The sequence below is a fragment of the Pyrus communis genome, chromosome 11 (genome assembly GCF_041283825.1).
Source record: "Pyrus communis isolate YQ-2024b chromosome 11, ASM4128382v1, whole genome shotgun sequence".
Lineage (NCBI taxonomy): Eukaryota > Viridiplantae > Streptophyta > Magnoliopsida > Rosales > Rosaceae > Pyrus > Pyrus communis.
Window position 1 is genome coordinate 15,763,489 of NC_142575.1, and position 23,082 is coordinate 15,786,570.

Sequence of the window (23,082 nt, forward strand, 5' to 3'; positions counted from 1 at the left end):
TACAAACTTTCAATTGCACAAAATAAAACATGCAAATTCTGTTTGCGCATATCGTGCTTTTGATGTTTGTACTTGTGTTTGTGTTTGGACGAGGAACTTTAAATGTCGAAGAACTTTGGATTTGAGTAGCGTGCTGCCAATGAATTACTCAATCATTATAAAACCGCGTTTAGAACAGTAGAAAGGCACTAAACAAGTACATTAAGGTGCCGTTTGAAATGTTAGTCTGCATTATCAGTTACACCATCTTACTATCACTGTTTTACATCCAACGGCTGGTTACAGCTTGCTTATTCGTACAAAAACGAAACAAATAGCAAGATAAGGGAAAGAAAAAGAGCGATGAGCTTGCCAATAGGGAGCTGATCTACACTCAGGTCATTGGAAGCTTTCTGGTGAATCCATAATCTCCGAAGAGAGCGTCGGTAATTGCTTGGCCTTCCTTCAGTTCCGGCAGCCATGCTGCTGCGAGAGCATCAACCGGTGAAGTTAATGGCTCAACCACAACAGGGCTCCAAGAGACAACGATAACGACACGCTTGACCACGATGGTTGAGATGATCTAGGAGCAGCCGCTCTGACACCATGTTAAAGTTTGTTAGAATTTCTTAATGACTATGATTCTTAATACAAATTAGGAATGTAGCAACCCAATGCATCATTTAAAGGTGTTGACTTGTAAAATTTTATTGTCACGTTGTGTCCCCTACCAATAATGTAATGCCAAGTGTAAGATTTTTCTTTACATAGCATTGCATTATTAGACTAGGAAGTCACACTGATGGTGAACCCGTTTTAAGTAAGTACATCTGCTAATTTAACAATTACTTACGAGTTTGCCGAAGTTGAGTTGGCGTTAGGTTGAGTTGTAAGTCCAAAACCATAGGGAAAGAGGGGATCGTAATCTTTGTCACCAACATTCATAGGGAGCTGATCTACTCTCTTGAACCATGTCCTAGCAAGCTTTCCAGTGAATCCATAGTCACCATATAGAACGTCAGCGATTCCTTGGCCTTCTGTTCCAGGGAGCCACGCAGCCACGAGAGCATCGATCGACGAAATGTAGGGCTCCATCACAATCGGACGCCCAGACACTACGATCACAACACACTTGACTGCTCCACATATGTTTTTTATAACGCTCGGACCTGGTTCTATCATTGTCAAATTTGAATCGTCCCCCTTCGTCTCAGCGTAGGGGAGCTCACCAACAGCAACCACAGCGTAATCGAACTTACCTAATGTGACAAGTTCAAGATCGGGATTTACACTGTAGAAAATTTCTGTCGTCTCGTTGACTGCTTTTGTGATGGCACCTAGTATTGTGGTTCCTGTTTCGAATACAAAGGTAAACATTTTGTTTCCAACTATATAGTATTAATGTAAAGCACGTCTACCGAGTGAGAGAACAGTTCAGTTTGAAAAGCATAACATGTATTTTTGGTTATCAAATTTGACCGCATGTCATCTTTCAACTATTCTGCCACTCAGCATTGTTACGTCACGTACATACCAACAGTATGGTTGTTGCCACTAACTCCTTGCCAAGTGAGACTCCAACCCCCACATTGATAGCCCAAATTGTTGGCATGGGTTCCAGCAACAAGGATCCTTTTGGCAGTTCTTGGGAGTGGCAGCATTGGTGCATCATTTGGGGTTTTTCCATTCTTCAGAAGAACAAGTGACTTCCTCACAGCTTCCCTTCCCAAATCTCTGTGCGCCTGGCATCCAAGCCAGGGAATATATTCGTAACTTGCCATCGGCTTTTCGAACAGACCCATCATGAACTTGAGAGACAGTATTCTCCTAACTGCATCATCGATACGGCTCATTGGGATTCGATTCTCGTTGACATGGTTGGTTAGAAATTTGACGAAGAAAGTATAGTTGTGGGGAATCATGATCTGAAAAACAATATGATATGGTGCAGTTACAGTACTAACATTCATGTATATTTTGCATTGATAACATGGAAGCTGAAGATATATAGCAACTGACCATGTCAAGACCAGCTTGAATGCTAAGAAGTAGCGAGTTCGAATAATTCGTCATGGGTGGATTCGAAATTTTGTCAACACCCAGCCAGTCAGAGATGACAACACCCTGCAAAATTAACAACATGCCGCATCATTGATGATAGCGTTACTGCCATCTGTGTCCCATTTTATCGGATAAATGAAACACTGTCACGTCATTTGATGAACATATTTGGATACCCCAGCTGTAGTTGAACTTTACAGTTTGGTTGTACCTTACCTTAAAGTTAAGGGTGTCCTTGAGATATTTGGTGATGAGTTCGTAGTTAGCGTGCATCTTGACTCCGTTCCAGCTGGAGTAGGACACCATGACAGTGGACACACCCTTGGCTATGCTCTCGATATAACCAGGCATGTGAATTTCGAACAATCCTTGCCAATCGATCACAGTGTTGTTCTCGTTGATGCCGTTGGTGGTGCCGCCATCTCCTACAAAGTGCTTTGCAGAGGCCGCCACCTTATCCCTATGTATACATACATCATGATGAAGAAATTAATGGGATGAGGAAAAATGCATGGTAGTAAGACTTAGCATTCATGAATGAACACAGTAGTAGAACAATACTAGTACAACTTACGGTCCACCAACGTAAGGAACACCCTTCGGTGAACCAGCTGGAATTTCACCTTGCAATCCAATCACTAATTCGGACATTTGTTTTACGATACTGGGATCCTCGCTGTAACTCTCGTAACACCTACCCCATCTCGGATCTCTGCAGACCTGTTCATTGTACATGTTCATTCAAGTAGTCTGATTATCTGAGAATAAAGGTGATTCCAATCGCTAGAAAAATATTGCAACTTGAACGCCGAATTGTTCAAGGAATGGTTAGGATTACCGCGACGCATGGTGCAAATGTATACTGAATGCCAGTAGCTCTAACTTCAAGAGCAGTTGCAGCACCAATCCTCCTGATAAGTTCTCGATCCCTGAAATTGTCATATAAAAACACCCAAATGAACACTACTAGCGCAAGTGCGAGCGAAGGAGGTTGAGGAAATGAGTTAGGACTAGGATAGGTTAATGATTAAATTCCTTTCAACGAATAATTTTCGGGTTGTTCTTTATCAAAGAATAATGACTTGCCTGGTAGCTCCAAGTCCAACATTATGCGGGAAGATTGTGGCCTTGAACACATTGTTGTGGCCATGAACCGCATCAATGCCGTAAATCATAGGGATTCCAAGCCGAGTTGCAAGTGACCAATTCTGAAACTTGTTGATCATGTCGACCCAATCTTGCGTAGTAGCCTGTGTTCGTGGCACACTCTCCCCGCCACTAAGAATACTGCCTATATTGTACTCCTTCATGACCTCAGCTGTGATATTGCCACGGTCTACTTGTGCCATCTGACCGATCTTTTCTTCTAGCGTCATTCGGGCTAGAAGGTCCTCTACCCGATCATTAATACTATATTTAGGGTTCTTGTATTTCATGTCCTCTTCTTCTCCCTCTGTCATTTCTGTCCAGCAGCAAAGGCATAAAAGTCCCACTAAGAGGATTGATGAACTCGGCTTTATCATCCTCGATCAGAAACTATTTTGATTAAATTAAACCTGTACACGTTAAACAGATCAAGTTTAACTTGTTCTCAGTATACATTCGAACTATGAAAAGAAAAGAGAGTAAATTAGGAAACCGCATTCCTTTTTATTGGAAAATAAAACATACAAAAAAATAAAAAAACAAAAAAGAAAGAGGACTCATCGCGGAAGCCGTATATTTATAGGAAGTCTGGAAAGAAAAGAGAGTAAAGAATCAGCCTAGAAAAACAGTATACCAGATCAATATTAATAGAACGAGTGAGCCAACTAATGTTGGAAATTTTGTAATATACAAGACAAGTTAATGTGAATGTATGTGATGTAACACGGATCGACTGAGGTGGTATATTTATAGGAATAATCGTCGTTTAGTTGTAAAGGTTCAAGGCATTGCTTATAAGAAGGAGCTATTCGCGGCCGTCCGATGCATTCCTCAGTCCCCGTAGGAGTGGGCATGTAACGCTATTTGCACTCTCTTACACTAGTATCATTTATTCGAAAAAAGACCGTTAGACGCTTGGATTCAATTCAAATTCAACTAGATAGCGAGATTCATGACTGTATTTTCAAATTCAAGTTTGCGGCAGCTGTTGGATAGGCTGTTAGAGTATATATAATGAACCGTCATGAAGATTGCGAGCAACTAATTCACCCCACATCCATTCGTGTATTCCGAGTTTTTCACGACAACCGAAAAGAATGTTTACTTATGATAAAAACTTGGACAAAAAGAAAGCTGTTGGCCGCCTACATGTTATCGAGCTTGGTTGATAGTATACTCTTTGCTTATTGATTATTTGAAGTCCTTAGTCGTGTTGCTACAAATGCGACGGAGTTTGCTTATTGTTGAGCATGGCCAACTTCTCTAGTGAGATTTTTATCTTCCTGTATTTCCGCAACTCATGCGGCTGATTAACTCTGTCTTTCTCTCTAATATAGAAGAAATAAAAAACATTGAACATGTATATTGGATGTCATTATTAAAAGTAGGGTTAAATATTAGAAAAATAACAAGTGGTGTCTTGTGGTGATGGAGAAACAGCTCAGCTTGTGTCATTGCCTAGCTGTTATCTTCGGTCCTCCCTCTCACCTACTGTTTTCATCCATTGCTTTCGGCTCTTCTTGCTGTAAAAGCCAAAGCTGGATAATAGATTAAGTTTAGAGGGATTGCAGGTCATCATGATGTTGGCATTAGCTGCCATCTTCCATCCTCTCTTCTTCTTGTTTCTTCTTCCATATATGCTGCATCTTGTAACTGTTTTATTCATGAAATATACATCAAAACGTCAACATGGTATCAGAGCAGGAAAAATAACCTGCTTCTGCATTTCTTCCAGCTGATCGTATTCCATCTCCGACATGGCGGAAGAGAATTCTTATTCGTTTGGAGATGAAAATTCCCAGATACCTTCCTCCTCAACCGTGTCTGAGGTGGATGTCAATCCAAATCAAAGATTAAGCTCGGTCTTGTTAAATGAGTTTAATTACTTACCTTGCTCGAGAGCAGTGAGTCTTGCCCTAGGTGGAAGGTCCAAGCTAGGGTTCATAAATGGAAGCATCGAAGTTCCTGATGTTTCTTCACCAACTTATGAAATCTGGCTTTGCAAGGATCAGCTAGTTATGTCATGGCTCCTAAATTCCATGGAACGTAAACTAGCTGAAATATTCAGTTATTCTGAATCATCATTCAAACTATGGGAGACAGTCAAGGAGATGTATGGCAGCCAGAACAATGCTGCACGTGTGTTTCAATTGAAGAAGAACATTTCCAACATACAACAAGAAGGAAAGCCCTTTGTTCAACTTCTAGGCAGCATGAAGAGCATGTGGAATGAGCTGGAAATGTATCGGCCTCACACAACTGAGGCGTCTTTACTACTGAAAAGGGCAGAAGAAGACAAGATATTCCAACTCTTGTCAAGTCTCGATTCAGGATACGAAGACCTACGAAGCCACATACTCATGAACCCCGAACTACCTTCCTTCACCAGCGTATGTGCAACAATCCAACGTGAAGAAGTACGAAGGAAAGTCATGAACACTGGCACAAAGACCAGTGTAACTGAAGCAAGGGCTTATCTAGCTAACGAAAGAAAATACAAAGTGAAGAATCCACACTTAAAGTGCCAACACTGCAACTATACTGATCACGTTAAGGAGACATGCTGGATTTTACATCCAGAATTAAAGCCAGAGTTCATGAAGGAAAACAAGGGCTCACAAAGACTGAACCGTGCACCACATAGAGCCAACAATGCAACTACCTCAACCTCTCATAGGTCTGATGCACTCAAGAGCTTCACTGCAAATCCAGCTGCACTCATAAATGAGTTTGCAATGTTTCTTCAAAGCAAGAAAGAAAGGATTAAGAGTGACCAAACGGTCGGCTTTGAAGATGGAAATTCAATAGCTTTGCTAGGCAAGTTTGCTGGATTTCTGACAGAAACACAACACATGGCCCAAGATGACATGCAAGGTATCATGACTGCTTTTAAAACTGCTCTTAATGTAAATATGATGCATGATTTGTGGATTGTTGATTCGGGTGCCACAGATCATATGACCAACCATGTTTCTAAGTTTAACAAGTTTGAAAAATTTTCAAAACCGTCTCAAGTCTCAACTGCCAATGGTGAGAGTTCTAAGGTTTTAGGGAAGGGAAATATAAACTTAATATCGGACAAAATTGAGTCAGTAGCCTTATTTGTTCCTTCTTTTCCATTTCAACTTCTATCTGTGGGAAAAATCACCAATACCTTAAATTGTTTGGCCATTTTCTCTCCTCACAATGTCATTTTTCAGGATTGCCTCACCAAGAAGACGATTGGTGAAGGGTTTTACCTAGATGGCCTCTATTACATGTCAAAAAGCAGTCCCAGAGGATTTCAAGCCAAGTCCAGTCCATCCCAAGATAGTCAATTGTGGCATCAACGTTTAGCTCATCCTTCCCAACCTGTTTTGTCTTCCTTGTTTCCAAACTTAGGGAATTAAATCGATGATTTTTCTAGAGCCACATGGTTGTACCTTTTAAAGTCTAAGAGTGAAGTGATTGAAGTTTTTAAGGATTTTCACAATCTTGTTAAGAACCATTTTTCCTCTCAAATTCAAACCTTAAGATCTGACAATGGCACCGAATATATGTCCCATATCATGTCATTATATTTGAGCAAGCATGGTATCATGCATCAAACAAGTTGTGTCGGCATACCTCAACAAAATGGTGTAGCTGAAAGGAAAAATCGTGACATTCTGGAAAAAACGAGAACATTAATGTTACAAATGAACGTACCAAAGAGATTTTGGTCACAAGGAGTCATGGCGGCTGTGTACATCATCAATAGACTTCCTAGCCGAGTCTTGGGGTTTAAATCTCCACTTGAAGTCATGAAAGGAAGAAAAATCGACCTTTCACATCTTAGAGTCTTTGACTGTGTCTGTTTTGTTCATATACAGTCACACCATTGAGATAAGTTGGACCCTAGAGCTCTCAAATGTATTTTTCTTGGTTATTCATCAACACAAAAAGGATATAAGTGCTATGATCCTCAACTAAGAAAAATAATTGTATCTAAAGATGTACGATTCCATGAAACTAACCTTTTTTTTCAGCAAATCACATGAAGCCACAAGTCAGGGGGAGTGCATCTTAGACCTAATTCCTCTACCAAGAATCTGTACTTCTACACCTCCCATTGAAGTCAATAATGAAGGTACTCATCCTGATAATTCTGTGCATGATGATGACTCGGTGCATGATGATGACAACGACAACATAGAAAATCCTCAAGGTGTGGATAACAATTTGAACGAGGATGAGACAAACCTCCCAGTACCTCGACGCAATCCTTGGCGTGATAGACAACCTGCCACAAGGTTTCAAGATTTTGTCACATATAAACCGAGGCATCCAATCTCAAATTGCGTGTCGTATCAAAAGGTAACTCTATCTCATGCTGCCTTTCTGAACAACATTTCAAGTCACAGTGAGCCTCAAAACTTTTATGAGGCTAATAATCAAGTTGTGTGGAAAGAAGCAATGAGAGATGAACTCAAAGCACTAGACCAACACCAAACCTGGAGCATCACCAAACTTCCACAAGGAAAAAAGGCAGTGGGCTGTAAGTGGATCTATAAGATCAAGTTTAATTCTGATGGTTCGATTGAGAGGTATAAAGCCAGGCTGGTGGCTCGAGGATTCACTCAAACATTTGAGGTGGATTACAAGGAAACATTTGCTCCTGTTGCAAAAAATGAACTCAGTAAGGGTTCTATTGTCTGTTGCCGTCAATAAAGGTTGGTCTATGTATCAAATGGACGTGAAGAACGCCTTTATACATGGTGATCTTGAAGAAGAAGTCTATATGAGATTGCCACCAGGACACCCTCAAAGCCAAGAGCCTAATTTGGTGTGTAAGTTACATAAGTCAATTTATGGACTGAAGCAATCACCACGTGCTTGGTATGCAAAACTAAGTACAGTTCTTCATAGCATTGGTTTCAAAAGGAGTAATGCAGATTCATCATTATTTGTTCGCACAAGAGCTACAAGCAAATTGGTTGTGTTGATATATGTGGATGACTTAATAATTACAGGTGATAATGCTGCTGAAATCACCACACTCAAACAGTCACTTCAACAACAATTTGCGGTTAAAGATCTTCGGGTGTTGAAGTATTTTCTTGGAATCGAAATGGCATCTTCTTACAAGGGACTATTTCTTAATCAACGAAAGTACGCCATGGACCTATTTAAAGATGCCAATATGAGTGATGCCAAGCCTGCACTTACCCCTCTTGATAGCAAGCTCAAGCTTGATTTGGGAGGCACGCCACTCTCTGATATCAGCTTATATCAGAGGCTTGTCGGCAAGCTGATCTACCTAACGATCACCAGACCAGACATCTCACATTCAGTAAGTATTGCCAGTCAGTTCATGCACTCTCCCACCATCGAGCATCTGAACCTTGTCAAAAGAATCTTACGTTACTTAAAAGGGTCTGTTGGTCGTGGCATCCTCATGGCAAAGAATGACAACACTCAAATCATGGGGTACTGTGATGCTGATTGGGCAGGAAACGCAATCGATCGCAAGTCCACCACTGGTTATTATACCTTTGTTGGTGGAAACCTGGTCACGTGGAAGAGCAAGAAACAAACTGTCATCGCAAGATCAAGTGCCGAAGCTGAATATCATGCAATGACCTCAACCGCGTGTGAGCTGATATGGCTAAAAGGACTTTTATGTGACTTAGGTGTGTTCACAGCTCAACCAATGACCTTATTTTGTGACAACCAGGCTACCATGCACATAGCATCAAACCCCGTCTTTCACGAGAGGACGAAGCATATTGAAGTCGACTGTCACTATGTCTGTGAACAAGTACAGTCGCAGGTGATTCAGACACATTATGTAAAAAGCTTCAATCAGCTGGCTGATATATTCACCAAACCTCTGGCTTCTCATCAGTTTCAAAGACTCCTCTCCAAGCTTGGATCCATCAACCTACTGGATCCAGCTTGAGGGGGAGTATTGGATGTCATTATTAAAAGTAGGGTTAAATATTAGAAGAATAACAAGTGGTGTCTAGTGGTGATGGAGAAACAGTTCAGCTTGTGTCATTGCCTAGCTGTTATCTTCGGTCCTCCCTCTCACCTACTGTTTTCATCCATTGCTTTCGGCTCTTCTTGCTGTAAAAGCCAAAGCTGGATAATAGATTAAGTTTAGAGGGATTGCAGGTCATCATGATGTTGGCATTAGCTGCCATCTTCCCTCCTCTCTTCTTCTTGTTTCTTCTTCCATATATGCTGCATCTTGTAACTGTTTTATTCATGAAATATACATCAAAACGTCAACAATGTAATTTAAATTCTGAAGGGGTTCAGTTATTAATCCAAAAAATGACAAGTAGAACAAAGAGAGAGCTAGAACAAGTATTAACTAAGATGACTGATCAACTGGATCGGTTGTAAGTCCAAAACCGAAGGGAAAGAGGGGATCGTAATGTGCATCACCAACATTCATAGGGAGTTGATCTACTGTCTTGAACCATGTCCTAGGAAGTTTTCCTGTGAATCCATAATCTCCAAAAAGAACATCACTCACTCCTTGGCCTTCAGTTCCCGGAAGCCATGCAGCCACAAGCGCATCAATCGAGGAAACGTAGGGCTCAATCACAACAGGACGGCCAGAGACAATGACAACCACGCATTTGACTCCACCGCAAACATTGGTGATGGTGCTTGGACCTGGTTCCGCAATGGTCAAATTCAAGCTATCCCCATTGGTCTCAGCATAAGGGGGCTCCCCAACGGCAACGATGGCATAGGAAAAGTTATTAGACTTGACAAAATCAGCATCAGGGTTTTCGCTGAACATGATTTCTGTGCTGGGATCAACTGCAGCTGTGATGGCGCTTAGGATGGTGGTTCCTGTATGCACATAAAATATTTCAGTTACAATAATATGATCGATGTTTAAATTAATTAAGTATACACGTATGAGTAGAAGTTATATGCAAGCGGTTAAGAGCATTGTCCTTGCACCCGAAATCCTATTTTTGATTCCTCTTTCCTCACTATCGCTCATATCAAAAAAAGAAAAACAATTATAAGTACATACGAACCAGCAGTGTTGTTGTTGCCGGTAAGTCCTTGCCACGTGAGACTCCAATCTCCACACTGATAGGCCAAGTTGTTGGCATGAGTTCCAGCAACTAGGATCCTTTTCGCCTTCTTAGAGAGCGGTAGAACTGGTGCATCTGCATTTTCCCCATTCTTCAGCAGCACAAGCGACTTCCTGACTGCTTCGCGTGCCAGATCTCTATGAGTCTGCACATTATTCAGCACACATAGGTAAACATTTTCATATTAATTGATTATGCTTATTTTTTATTTAAAAACAATTAGCATATCTGATCAAGAGTACTAACCTGGCTTCCAAGCTTGTCAACGAAACTCTGATCAGCCAACGGGTTCTCAAACAAACCCATCACAAACTTGACTCTCAAAATTCGCTTGACGGCATCATCAATACGGCTCATAGGGATTAATTTGTTGTTGACATGGGTTGTTACGATATCAATGAACTCGGTGTGATTGAACGGAACCATGACCTAAAAATAAACCAACATACAGCTTCAGTATCATAAAAGTGAACCAAACCACTCGAACAAAATTACCATTTACATATCTTGGTCTAAGATTTGAGCAACTAACCATGTCAATGCCAGCTTGAATACCAGCAAGAACAGAGTTTGGATAATCCGAATGGGGCGGATAGGTAATTTTATCAACACCCTGCCAGTCAGAGATGACAAAACCCTGAAATTTGAACAATCACACTAGTTAATAGAGTTAGTTCATTCATTTTCCAGTATACATATATAGCCAGTGTTTCCAATTAATGTAGTGCAATTTCAAAGTTAATTAATGTACCCTGAACTTAAGGGTATCCTTAAGAAATTTGGTGACAAGCTCGTGATTGGCATGCATCTTCTTCCTGTTCACACTCGAGTAGGACACCATGATTGTTGAGACACCCTTGATGATAGAATGGTAGTAACCAGGCATATGAATGCTCAGCAATCCATGCCTATCAATCACTGTGTTGTTCTCATTGATGCCCTTGACCGTTCCGCCATCTCCAACAAAGTGCTTTGCACAGGCGGCTACCTTGTCCCTATATAATATCACAAACAAGTTCTTCATATCAGGAATTCCTAGTTTACTGTAAACCTAGGAGTACTAAAATAATCAACGAAATCATGGCATTGTCAATTTTACCACATATTGTGATGAAACAACATAAACTTAAAATTTGACAACTTCGATCACACCTGAACTAAGTTATATATGTTTTCTTTTTGTTTCAAACTGTATTTATTAATACCTACTCCGATCAGTAGCTAGGTAGCTTGGTAACAAAGCTGAGTCGAGGATATTTGATTTTTCTAAACAGAAGTACGTACAACATATACTTGATCAACTTACTTTCCACCAACATAAGGAACGCCCTTTCTTAAACCAGCAGGAGGTTCACCTTGCAATCCGAGTATGATATCAGTCATTTGTTCTACTATTGCAGGATCCTCGCTATAACTCTCGTAACACCTACCCCATCTCGGATCTCTGCAGACCTAGTGTCCAGTACATTAGGGTTAAAGATTAATTTTAATATGACTTAGTGATCATTAATAAGAGATGAACATCAATCCAACTACTACAAAAAAAATATACGACTTCAGAAAGCTGTTCAGTTATTTGATAGCATACCGCAATGCATGGTGCAAATACATAATTGACGCCAGTAGCTCTAACTTCAAGAGCAGTTGCAGCACCAATATTCTTCACTAGTTCCGGATCCCTACAAGATGAGCAAATCGTCAAACAAATTGAAGAACTTAAGTAGCAGGTAAAAACATAGTTTTCCAAGGTAGCTATGAATGTGTATGTTGAATACTTGCACATGCCTGGTAGCTCCAAGTCCGACATTATGTGGGAAAATTGTTGCCCTATAAACATTATTGTGGCCATGAACCGCATCAATGCCATAAATCATCGGGATTCCAAGCCGGCTTGAAAGTGAACCATTTTGAAACTCATTGAACATTTTGATCCAGTCCTGTGGACTGGCCTGTAGCCTCGGCACACTCCCTCCACCACTCAGTATACTGCCTAATGAGAAGTCCCTCATGATGTCAGCTGTGACATTGGCACGATCCAGTTGCATCATCTGACCAATCTTTTCAGCTAGCTTCATTCGACCCATAAGGTCCTTTATACGATGATTTATGGGCTGTTTGGGGTCCTTGTATGCCATGTACTCCGCCTCTGCTTGTGCCGTGCCTCCCAAGCAGCACAAGCACAGAAGTCCGACCAAGAGGACTAACGACCTTGCCTTCATCGTTACTACCTAGTCAAACCTGTACAGGTAACATTGTTTCAGATTGATTGTGTGGAAATTAAAACTGAACGAAAATTAAAACACGAAAAGAAGTACCGAAAGTTTGAAAAAGGATTTCGGAGAATTTGCAGACCTTTCAAGAGAGGAGAGGAGGTGAATTATGAAAAAAAGATAGAATGTAACGCTGGCTGAGGAAGCAGTGCTTGTGCACTGGGGTATATTTATAGCAGGAATGTAGTTAAAGATTTAAGTTTTGGATTAGCAAAAAAATCTGGATAGAATTAGATATGTATTAGGATAAGAACCAAAACCAGGTCTTATCTAAGCATCTCATTAATTTTATTTAGTAGAGATTCTGTAGAGAATGTGTTTCTAAAATTGTCTTGCAGTTGAAGAAAATCTTACCAGATTAAGTAATGGGTTTTTCATCGATTTTGGTTTTAATTAGAAGATATCTCACTTGCTTATTCGAAACATCTACCAATTTCGCAATGACGTCTATTTTTTTACATCTCATAATCTATTGTTTTTTGTTGAGTTTAATTAAATCTTTAAAATATTCATCACGTTTTCTGAGATGAAGAACTTGAAATAAGGTCTCATAGTGCAGGAATTTTAGTTTGTATAATAATTGCATTAGACACCTCTGAATTATAAAATTCTACACACAACCTCACCTTAAGATTTATAGAGTTGAGATTGTTTCTCAGTTCGTTGCAAAACAGACACTACTGGCTTGAGAAGTGGTGTTGTTTCTCAGTTGTCAGGTTTCATACTTTGGCCTTCAAATAAGCTTAGTGAAATTTTTGATTCGTTGATTATCAGGCGTGTCACCGTTGATTTCTTCCAAGGGCGGAGCCACTTCGTACTTAGATGACCTTTGTGAACTTTTAATGATTCCCATTAAAATATTATGTATTAATGTTATAATTGATTAATAATCTACTATATTCTTATATATTTACCCTTGTGGCCAACTAAACAACTTAATTTCTATTTGTTTAGGTCGATAAATGCTAAGCAGACTCTCTCAAAGTGAGACAGTGAAACTCTCATGAACTTTCTACCATCTCACGTTTTAGCACAATGTTTTATCAAGTTGGCAAGGGAATTATGTTAAAAATATGAGATGACAGAGAGTCCATAAAAAGTTTACTTTTAAGAGTCTCCTTACATTTCTCTTGTTAGTGAACCGAATAGTCCCATTATGGTAGAGTTATTTCTTACCTATTTTTCTTCATTCATTATTTAATATATTTATAATATTTAGAAAACTAGGGGATTACACAAATTGAAAAGGTAATCAATCAATAAACATTAAACTTTAAGGACAAGAATTGTCTACCCTTCTACTTCCGATGCCCTTTTGTTTGTGTGGTCATGGTTAAACCACGTCAACATTTTATATTACTATTCATTTTTGTCTTATTATCTCTACAAAAAAAAAAAAACAATATAAAATGTTGACGTGACTTAACCATGACCATACAAAACAGAAGGGCACGGGAGGGCAGACAATCCTTGTCCAAACTTTAAACTTCTTTTCCATCATCAAATTTTTTTGGGTTAATCTCAGTTTACTATGCTAAAGTTTCTTAATTTTCAACATTTGGTACATGAAGTTTTTTTATCCCAGAATGGTACCTAAAGTCATAATTTTGGGACAGTCTCATGTATATCTGTTAATTGATGACGTGACATCCTTATAGTACTGTGATTTGGAGAGTTGATTGGGGTTTGAAATTTTTTTTGTTTTTTATTTTTTATTTATTTTTTAATTTTTTTAATATCCATGTGAGCCCATATTGATATGTAGCGCCCAATTATTGTCCATGTGGGCGTCACGTCACCAGTTAATGATTGATTTAACAACAACATTAACGGATGTATGAAACTGTCTCAAAATTATGACTTCAGGTACCACTCTGAGACGAAAAAAACTTGATATACCAAATGTTGAAAACCAAGAAACTTCCAAGTAATAAAATGAGATTAACCCAATTTTTTTTTTTAAACTTCTATTCAGTGAATCAGGCATCTCCAACTCTAAGACAGCAAGCCTTCACTAATTCATTTTTGGAATTCTCATCTGAAACAACAAATCAATTAGGTAATTCTTAAACTCTTAATTTACAATTTTCTTGCTCGTGACAGTGGCACTAATCTTACATGTTGCCACTGCTAGTGTTGAAAGAGTTTTTTCTGCTATGAATATATTGAAAAGTGATTTTCGAAACTCAATAATATTGACAATGATGTGATTATGAGAAGATTCCATACCATGAAAATGTTGAAGTATCCCACATTGACCGTATCTCTGAGAAAAGAAAAGTTTAAACATTCAACCCCACTCCAATTAATACCGAAGCCTTTTGTAATAAAATCTCACACATGACGGATTGTGCAGGTGGTAATTAACAAGTTGGAGACAATATCGGTGGTGTTGGAAGAGAGCCTTTAGCCTGTCTCTCTGATAATTTTACATGGTATCAGAGCCAGGAAGTGGGTCAGTACTGTATTGCCACGTGATGGGTGGGTCCCCTTGGCCCTGCGCGTTGATGGTGGTCCCTTGGCCCCGCATATAGGGTGAGTCCCCTAGGCTCCACATGGTTATAGATGTGTGGATCTTGCATGTGTGACCCACTAGTTGGGTCGAGGAGGTGTGTTGAAATATCACACATCAATTGTATCTTTAAGAAAGAAGAGTTTAAGTATCCTACCCCTCATTCCAACTAATACTGAGGCCTTTTGTGATAAAACTTCATACATGACGGATTGTGCAGGTGGTACTTAACAAGTTGAGAACAATATTGGTGTTGTTGGAAGTGGGCCTTTGACCTGTCTCTTTGATAATTCTACGAAAAACTCATTGAGAGCAATTGTAATTTTAGTAGAATGTTTTATGAATACCATTAAGACTAAGGACTGTTATTTTTATACGAGTTTTTCTTATTATCTTTTAATCTTATAGTCATTTAATGTTGACCCTCCTTCAAAGTTTTTCTGGTTATGCCACTGACTTCTTCTAACAGAAAGATGTGTTGTATTTAGAATAAGTTATATGTATACTGAATACTTGCACCACAAGTAATAAAACTTCTTTTATAAAGGATTGTGCATGTTTGGCCCAAGTTTAGTTCTTTTTAATGCCTTAACTGTTAAGGACTTTAATTGTTTCTCGATATTGTACCAAAAACTACTAAGATGGAATTAAATATAAACTGGTTATATTCAATAACACCGCTTTAGTCATTCATAAGTGAAAGTAAATTGAAAATGCCTATTCAACTGGTTAGGTTCTCTCCTATCAAAATGCTTATTGACGGTCCTGCTAATGGTCGCACCTCATTGAAGCAAATTGAAAATGCTAAATGTTTGCTACCCAAAAGTTTAGGAGGGGGAGGTTACCAATTCTAAGGCCAAGGCATAGCACAAACGCCTGTTTTGGACATTTACAGAGAGTTCTAGCCCCATTTTTGGGGTTTAAATATCGCCCACTAAGAAGAATTGTCAGGTGCGGGACTCAAACCTAGGTCTTAGTTTAGCAAAGAGAACATCATTACCAACTCAACCAACCCTCATTGGCTAAAAATGCTAAATGTTGATTGAAACCACGGGTATAAACTTGGTATCGTATCTTGTTTTCCAGAATATTTGGCCTAGAGTAAAATAATTCTGCATATCATTTAAATCGAATAACTTGTACTTTTAACCATGACAATGACAATGAATTTGGAAATACAGCATTCCCTCCACGGTTTCCAGAAAAATCGACGACAGAAACGATACAACATATTATTATGCTCTCTCATGGGAAAAGACTGTTCTAAAAAATCTTATCCATGAAACAGCGAGCAACAACCCTTCATGATCGGATACGAACGGTCCCCGTATTACTAATTCTTGGTTGGCTTGGTAGTGAGACCAAATCCGAAAGGAAATAGAGGGTCGTAATGTGGATCACCAACGTTCATTGGGAGCTGGTCTACTGTCTTAAACCATGTGCGTGCAAGCTTGCCAGTGAATCCGTAATCACCAAATAATGCATCCGTCACACCTTGGCCTTCTGTTCCTGGAAGCCAAGCTGCGACAAGTGCGTCAATTCCAGCAAGATAGGGTTGAATCACGACAGGGCGCCCAGAAATAACCACGACAACACATTTCACAGCTCCACACACATTGGCGATTGTGCTTGGTCCAGGTTGTGGTATGGTCAGATTCAAGTTATCTCCAAATGTTTCGGCATATGGGGGTTCGCCCACAGCAACAATAGCGTAGGAAAATTTGTTGGACTTCACAAAGTTAGCATCGGGGTTCTCGTTGTAGACAACTTGGGTGGTAGGATCAACTGTACTTTTTATGGCACTGAGGATTGTGGTACCTGTTACAACGTTTAATCATTGATTAATAAACTTTTGGGTATACGAATATACTATAACAGAACATAATCACAAAGACTTTGATCAGGTGAGTTTAAGAAATTAAATTTTTTCCACACTTTTTTTACAGTGAGATGGCTTGTTAGATCATTCAAAAGACCGATGAAGGCGTAATGGTTAACTCAACACGTACCCATTGTATTATTGTTGCCTTCAAGGCCCTGCCATGTGATTGTCCAGCCTCCACATTGATTGCCCAGGTTGTTAGCGTGGCTTCCTGCTACTAGTATCTTCCCAGCTTTCTTGGGAAGGGGAAGCAATGGCTTATAAGCAGATTTTCCATTCTTTAGAAGAACGAGTGATTTTCTTACAGCTTCCCTTGCCAATTCTCTGTGCTCCTATGAAAAGCCAGCATTTGAAGAAAAGGGTTTGAATACGGCAGATGAAGAGATCAAGGTTATTTTGTATCAACGAGCTAGAAACATACGGACCTTACTTCCCAGCTGGCTGGCCAGGCTGAGATCCGCCAAGGGATTCTCAAAAAGCCCCATAACAAACTTAACCCTCAAAATTCTCTTCACGGCATCATCGATCCTGCTCATGGGGATGATATTGTTCTTGACTTGATATGTTAATTCATCAATAAAGTCAGTGAAGTTGTAGGGAACCATTATCTGTAACAACCCCAAATATACGTTAGCAAACGAAAATAAAAACCTGGCATGTCTCATCTTGAGGAAGTACTATAATATAAACAGCATGCCGAAAGCTTATTACAATATAATGGCCAAAAGTTACACTTTTAATTAGACTAACCATGTCGATTCCAGCACCAACTCCAGCTTGAACCGAATATGAATAGTTAGCTTTGGGAGGAGATGTAATCCTGTCAATACCTTCCCAATCTGATATGATGAAACCCTGACAGCACCCACCAAGAGACAGTTATGCCCAGCACTAGTAATAACCACCACAGCAGACAAGTTACGTAAAATGACATTCCTTACCCGGAAACGTAGCTTGTCCTTAAGGTATCCGGTTACAAGTTCTTTGTTTGCGTGCATTTTCTTCCCATTCCAACTCGTGTAAGACACCATAACTGTCGCAACACCCTTGAGGATGGAATTGAGGTATGCAGGCATGTGAATACGGAGCAATCCATTCAAATCAATCACAGTGTTGTTCTCATTGATGCCGTTCGTTGTGCCACCGTCTCCAAGATAGTGCTTAGCACAGGCCGCAACCTTTCCTCTAGAGAAACGGTATGGAAGACGAATTACACCCAATTTTTTTGGCCAAATATTTGAAATAATGAAAGAATACATCACAGGTAGATTACATATACAATTGATTTTTCGCCAGCAATTAAAATAGTCTGAACCATATGTAGTTTGGTGAATCAACACCCTGGTTTTGATGCCTAATTAAAGAAGGCTCTAGGCCAAATTAAAGTGTAAAATATGGTGGAAAATACTAGAAGGACACCGAGGCATAGTCTCAATCTGTCACTTTCAAATGTTTTGCGTTCGACCAATCGAACCCCAGCTAACCAGAAAAGGCAGGAAATTTTAGTAAATATAAAAAACTTGTAGAACTCAAGTGTTGTTACTCAATCAAATCTTGACCACTATATCTCTAACCAGGCCTACAATGTGGTCATTATGATCAAAATAAATACGTCTGTAGAGGTACTTGTCTGAGACCTTCAAACTATTTACGGATAAGAACCATCACGACACAAATAATTCGCCCTAAACAGTGAAACCAATAAAAAGATCTCAAGTAGCAAATTTTTGAAAACTGGAAAGAGTAAAAAACGAAATCTTACTTTGCAGTAGAAACATAGGGAGCCCCCTTTTGAGCAGTGGGAGGCATGTCTCCTTGCAGACCAGGTATTATCTCAGTCATTGCTTGAACAATCTTATGGTCTTCACTATAGCTTTCGTAGCACCTACCCCATCTTGGATCTCTGCAGACCTGCAAGAACAGTAGTAATACATAGTTTTAGTGGCATGCTCGGTCAAGTTTTGAAGTTTGTAAGTAGGGATCTTGGATAATAAGACTACTCAATTACCGCAATACATGGGGCAAAGACATAAGGAATTCCGGTTGCCCTGACTTCAAGGGCAGTTGCTTCCCCAATTCTCTTGACAAGATTAGGATCTCTGAAACGGATAACATGCAAAATGAAGCATGAGTACATTGATTAGAAACATCAGACTCTTTAATTTGACCGAAAGATAAAAAACTTTCAGTAATGCTTGAATGAAGTCTGTGGACTTCCATTTATTTGGGTGAGAATGAATGTGACTTGCCTGGTGGCTCCCAGTCCAACATTGTGAGGGAAAATAGTAGCATTGTAGACATTGTTGTGGCCGTGAACCGCATCAATCCCATAGATCATGGGAATCCCGAGACGCGTAGATAAAGATCCCTTTTGGAGGCCATTCACCAGATTGATCCACGTCTCAGCTGAAGCTTTTGGGGCTGGTACACTCCCACCACCACTAAGCACACTCCCTGCAGAAAAACCAAATATCCCATTAAGGCATTTACAAATTACACTAGGATCATTTCATTGGCTACTAAAACCAACTTTGACATTACTGTAATTCCACTATTTTCCCTCCCTGCACCCAAGTTTGAATTTCGCTTCTAGTAGTTTAGATTAGATTAGAATATCGCTCCAATAAAAAACCCAGTATGGACATGTTGAGATGAACAATTGAAAATGTGGGTGAGATTGTTTGGTTACCAATGAAGTACTTGGTCATGACATCAGGGGTCGCCACTGTGCGCTCGATCTGCGTCATTTGGCCAATCTTTTCGGCAAGAGTCATTCGCTTCATGAGGTCTCGGATTCTAGCATTCAATGGCTGCTTTGGGTCTTTGTATTTGAAGTAGTCAGCTTCTGTCAGTCTCAGAGCTGGCAGTAAGCAGCAGCATAAGAGTAGAAACCCCGTTAAGGGTATTGAAAATCTCGCCATTTTCGAACCTCAACTGGAGCTAATGGATTGTTTGTAATCTGCAGGGAGGCCAGACCCAACAGGGTTCCATTAGAATACATACAGGAAGATATGTAACTAAACATAAGCAAACAATGAAGAATGCTGTATAAGTAACTAAGATTAACAACAACTATTCGAAAAGTTGAGAGCATTCTACTTGCATTGTAAGAAACTGAGCTCAAGAAACTCTAGAGAGGAGAGAGAGAGACACACACACAGAGGAGAGAGAGAGAGAGAGAGATCTGGTAGAAAGTGGAGAAGTCAGTTGACGAAGGATAAGAAGGGTGGTGGGTGCTACTTATAGAAAGTAGCTTTATGATTTATGGACATTTTCTGAGTTTTCCAACTCGTTTATTTATCTTTTTCTTAAAATAAAAAAAAAAATAAAAAAAAATAAAAAACTCGTCTATTTATATTAAATTATCTTAAATTCCATGAGTTAAATCCATCCGCCCAAGGATTTCTACATAACGTTCATTAAAATCCTCCCCCATGTGCTAAAACTTGGCCGCCGGAGCGTGTTTTGTGCAATCACACACAAGAACATGGAGTTGGCTTAGCGCGGAGGGATTCTTTAGTGTATTTGAAATACAAGCGGGTGCACTATGTATCAAATGTAAGTAGAGAGCCAACGAGGGTTGACTCAGTTGGTAAGACTTGCTCCAACTGATGTAGTAAAAACTAACACACAAATTAAACCCTTTTTAAATAGTTGTAGTATATGAAAGTAGGGATCGTTCTAGGCCGAGGATTAGAAGGGATGCTAATCTACTCAAATTAGACTCAATTACACTTAACTAGACTCAAAAACAGAAAACTAGACTCTAATGACTTAAAACAAACTAGAATGACTCAAAACAGCACAAAACAAGCAAATTGACTCAAAATAGAAACTAAGGGTGACCTTGGACGAATTTTAACTTAACTTGACTCAAAATACTAAGAAGACACTAGTTTAAATAGATTCTAACTAAAAGACATGAAATATAAAGGGGAAAGTGGTTTTTGACGAATTTAAAGTAAAAGCAAACAAATTTAAAGTAAAAGCAAACAAATTTAAAGACTCTAAACAACTTTGGACGAAATTGGGTGTTTTAATGGGTGAATGGCTAGCTAGAGGGTTCATCTCCACACATGACACAAATGCATACAAATCGATTTCTAATTATTATTCCAATAAACCATGAATGACAATGCCCCAAATTAATTGTGAACTGCACAAATTAACTCTCAGATTTTCCTAATTTCATTGAATTAGACTCAACGACGCAATCAAATTATTCTTATCAAGTTCCCTATATGAACTACATGATAAAGATACATATCAAAGATCATTAAGTTCTATGAAAATCATAAGCATTGACATGACATTCGTAACTATGAACTACATGATACTCCTGCCATGGATTTACTTAACACAATCATGACTAGGGACTTCCACTACTTATAAATATAAGTTCATAATGATTAGGTGAAACTCCCCTATATTTTAGCATCAAACTCATGCATGCAAACTAAGTATGCATCCTTAATCAACATACAAGAATAAGTTATCAATCAAACAAATAAGTAAATCGCATTCATGTTTTAAGAAACAATAACTGGATGTAATCAATTCATATCACACATATGTTCATGGCTTTGAATTCACCTCTAGCTACAAAGAAATTAGTTCCACATGTCCATCATAATTGAAAACCAAATTAAAACAAACATTGAACTAAAACTAAGGATAGAATACACCTAGAAACGCTCCAACACTCCAATGATCTTGAATGGCAGGCACAACTCCAAAGCACTTCTTCTCCTTCCTCCCTTGCTGTGGCACAAACTGTGTTTTTGTGTATGATGGATGTGTGGTGTGAATTGGGGTGAGAGATGGGTGATTTATGATTGCTGCGGCACAAGGTATTTATAGGGAGAAGGGAGGGCAAGGCAAAGGCTGAGAAGGAGGGGAATTAGGACTCCAAATCAACAAGGAAAAATGACACTTCTCATTCAGATTCCAGGGAGGAAAAGGAATGGTCCTTGCAGCAGGAAACATGGCTTTTAGAAGGGGTGGATGCAGCATAGATTTAGGGATAGGGCTTTGGCTTCTAGAAACCTAATTTGTAGGTATCCTAATGTCATTTGGATGTCCTCCTTGCAGCTGGAATTAAGGTGGGATAAGATTAGGTTAGGATAGGATAAGATAAGGTTGTATAAGGTTTGGATAAGATAAGGTAGTTTGGATAATGTTTCATTCTTCTTAGCTGATTCCTTATCTTCCAAGTCTTGAATTAATTTCTTCAACTCTTGAGCACATTCCTAGCCTCTTTTGATCTTCAAAAATGTCCATATACCTTGGTCCATGCATGCGTTATCCATTCCAAGCTCAAAACTGCTCTAAAATACTCCAAATTGCACTTTCTTACCAACTTTATCATTTGAACCCGAAAACACACGAAAAATAGTCTAAGACACTCTAACAAGCAGAAATTAGCTATGTAAATGCAAGAAAACAAGCTAACTAAGTCGCATAAATATGCTCCTATCACCAACCATGGGCTAAAACCTATAATTCCCCTTCTTCCCCACCCAACCCCCCCCCCCCCCCCCACACACACACACACACACACAAAAAAGAAATCCACTCCAACCCATGACCTAAAACTACCCTAAAACCTAAAACCCAAATGGGGGTCACCGGCCCAACTTTAGGCCACAAAGCAAAGTGGACCCTAGCAAATGAGACTGAAAACCGAGGCTGTGAAGCCCATTCCCTACTCGCCTACGCGCTAGGCAATTTCTGCTGCCCAACAAACCCACGTGGGGTTGTTCCCCTGGGTGTCAAACCATTAAGTAGCACAAAGGCTAGTTTTCTTCATCCAACGGCTCGATTTAAATGGGTTGTTAGTTAATCCAACGGTCCAGGTTCAAATTATTTATATATTTATTGAATCCAACGGCTTAGATCAAATATAATCAAATCTAACGGTAAAAAAAAAAAAAAAAAAAGATCTAACGGTCTAAATTTAAATCCAACGGCTAAAATAATTTAAAAATATTATTTAACTTAAAATTCAACCAAAAACTATATAAATACCTATGTATTTGTTCAAACATCCACACAAAACTCACTTTTCTCCTACAATTCTTCCAATTTTTCTTTCTACCATTTCTTCTCATTTCCAAATTTTTCAAGATAGCAAAAGAGCATGTTAGAGGT

The 23,082-nt window shown here is 39.3% G+C and overlaps 4 protein-coding genes across 4 annotated transcripts; 1 reads left to right on the forward strand and 3 right to left on the reverse strand.

The window, feature by feature from the left end:
• Window positions 1-120: 120 nt before the first annotated feature.
• LOC137741590 (uncharacterized) lies at window positions 121-3,907 on the reverse strand. Its single transcript, XM_068481285.2, has 9 exons — window positions 3,821-3,907; window positions 3,127-3,596; window positions 2,879-2,969; window positions 2,615-2,760; window positions 2,257-2,500; window positions 1,999-2,103; window positions 1,514-1,904; window positions 833-1,331; window positions 121-577 (listed from the first exon to the last, which is right to left on the reverse strand). Exons 2-9 carry the CDS (start codon window positions 3,561-3,563, stop codon window positions 490-492), a joined length of 2,001 nt encoding a protein of 666 aa, XP_068337386.2. The 5' UTR covers window positions 3,564-3,596; window positions 3,821-3,907; the 3' UTR covers window positions 121-489.
• A 1,318-nt stretch (window positions 3,908-5,225) lies between these two features.
• LOC148692956 (uncharacterized) lies at window positions 5,226-9,296 on the forward strand. Its single transcript, XM_088680276.1, has 5 exons — window positions 5,226-6,060; window positions 7,295-7,702; window positions 8,178-8,653; window positions 8,882-8,977; window positions 9,213-9,296. Exons 1-5 carry the CDS (start codon window positions 5,226-5,228, stop codon window positions 9,294-9,296), a joined length of 1,899 nt encoding a protein of 632 aa, XP_088536402.1.
• Window positions 9,297-9,446: 150 nt separating this feature from the next.
• Window positions 9,447-12,689, reverse strand: LOC137742968 (uncharacterized). Its single transcript, XM_068482895.2, has 9 exons — window positions 12,621-12,689; window positions 12,054-12,506; window positions 11,857-11,947; window positions 11,575-11,720; window positions 11,020-11,263; window positions 10,801-10,905; window positions 10,515-10,697; window positions 10,209-10,413; window positions 9,447-10,014 (listed from the first exon to the last, which is right to left on the reverse strand). The coding sequence occupies exons 2-9, from the start codon at window positions 12,485-12,487 to the stop codon at window positions 9,524-9,526; spliced, it is 1,899 nt and encodes a 632-aa protein (XP_068338996.2). The 5' UTR covers window positions 12,488-12,506; window positions 12,621-12,689; the 3' UTR covers window positions 9,447-9,523.
• Window positions 12,690-16,152: 3,463 nt separating this feature from the next.
• Window positions 16,153-20,202, reverse strand: LOC137742043 (uncharacterized). Its single transcript, XM_068481781.2, has 10 exons — window positions 20,036-20,202; window positions 19,622-19,891; window positions 19,182-19,386; window positions 18,941-19,031; window positions 18,695-18,843; window positions 17,874-18,117; window positions 17,683-17,787; window positions 17,358-17,540; window positions 17,060-17,264; window positions 16,153-16,868 (listed from the first exon to the last, which is right to left on the reverse strand). Exons 2-10 carry the CDS (start codon window positions 19,851-19,853, stop codon window positions 16,384-16,386), a joined length of 1,899 nt encoding a protein of 632 aa, XP_068337882.2. The 5' UTR covers window positions 19,854-19,891; window positions 20,036-20,202; the 3' UTR covers window positions 16,153-16,383.
• Between the last annotated feature and the right edge of the window lie 2,880 nt (window positions 20,203-23,082).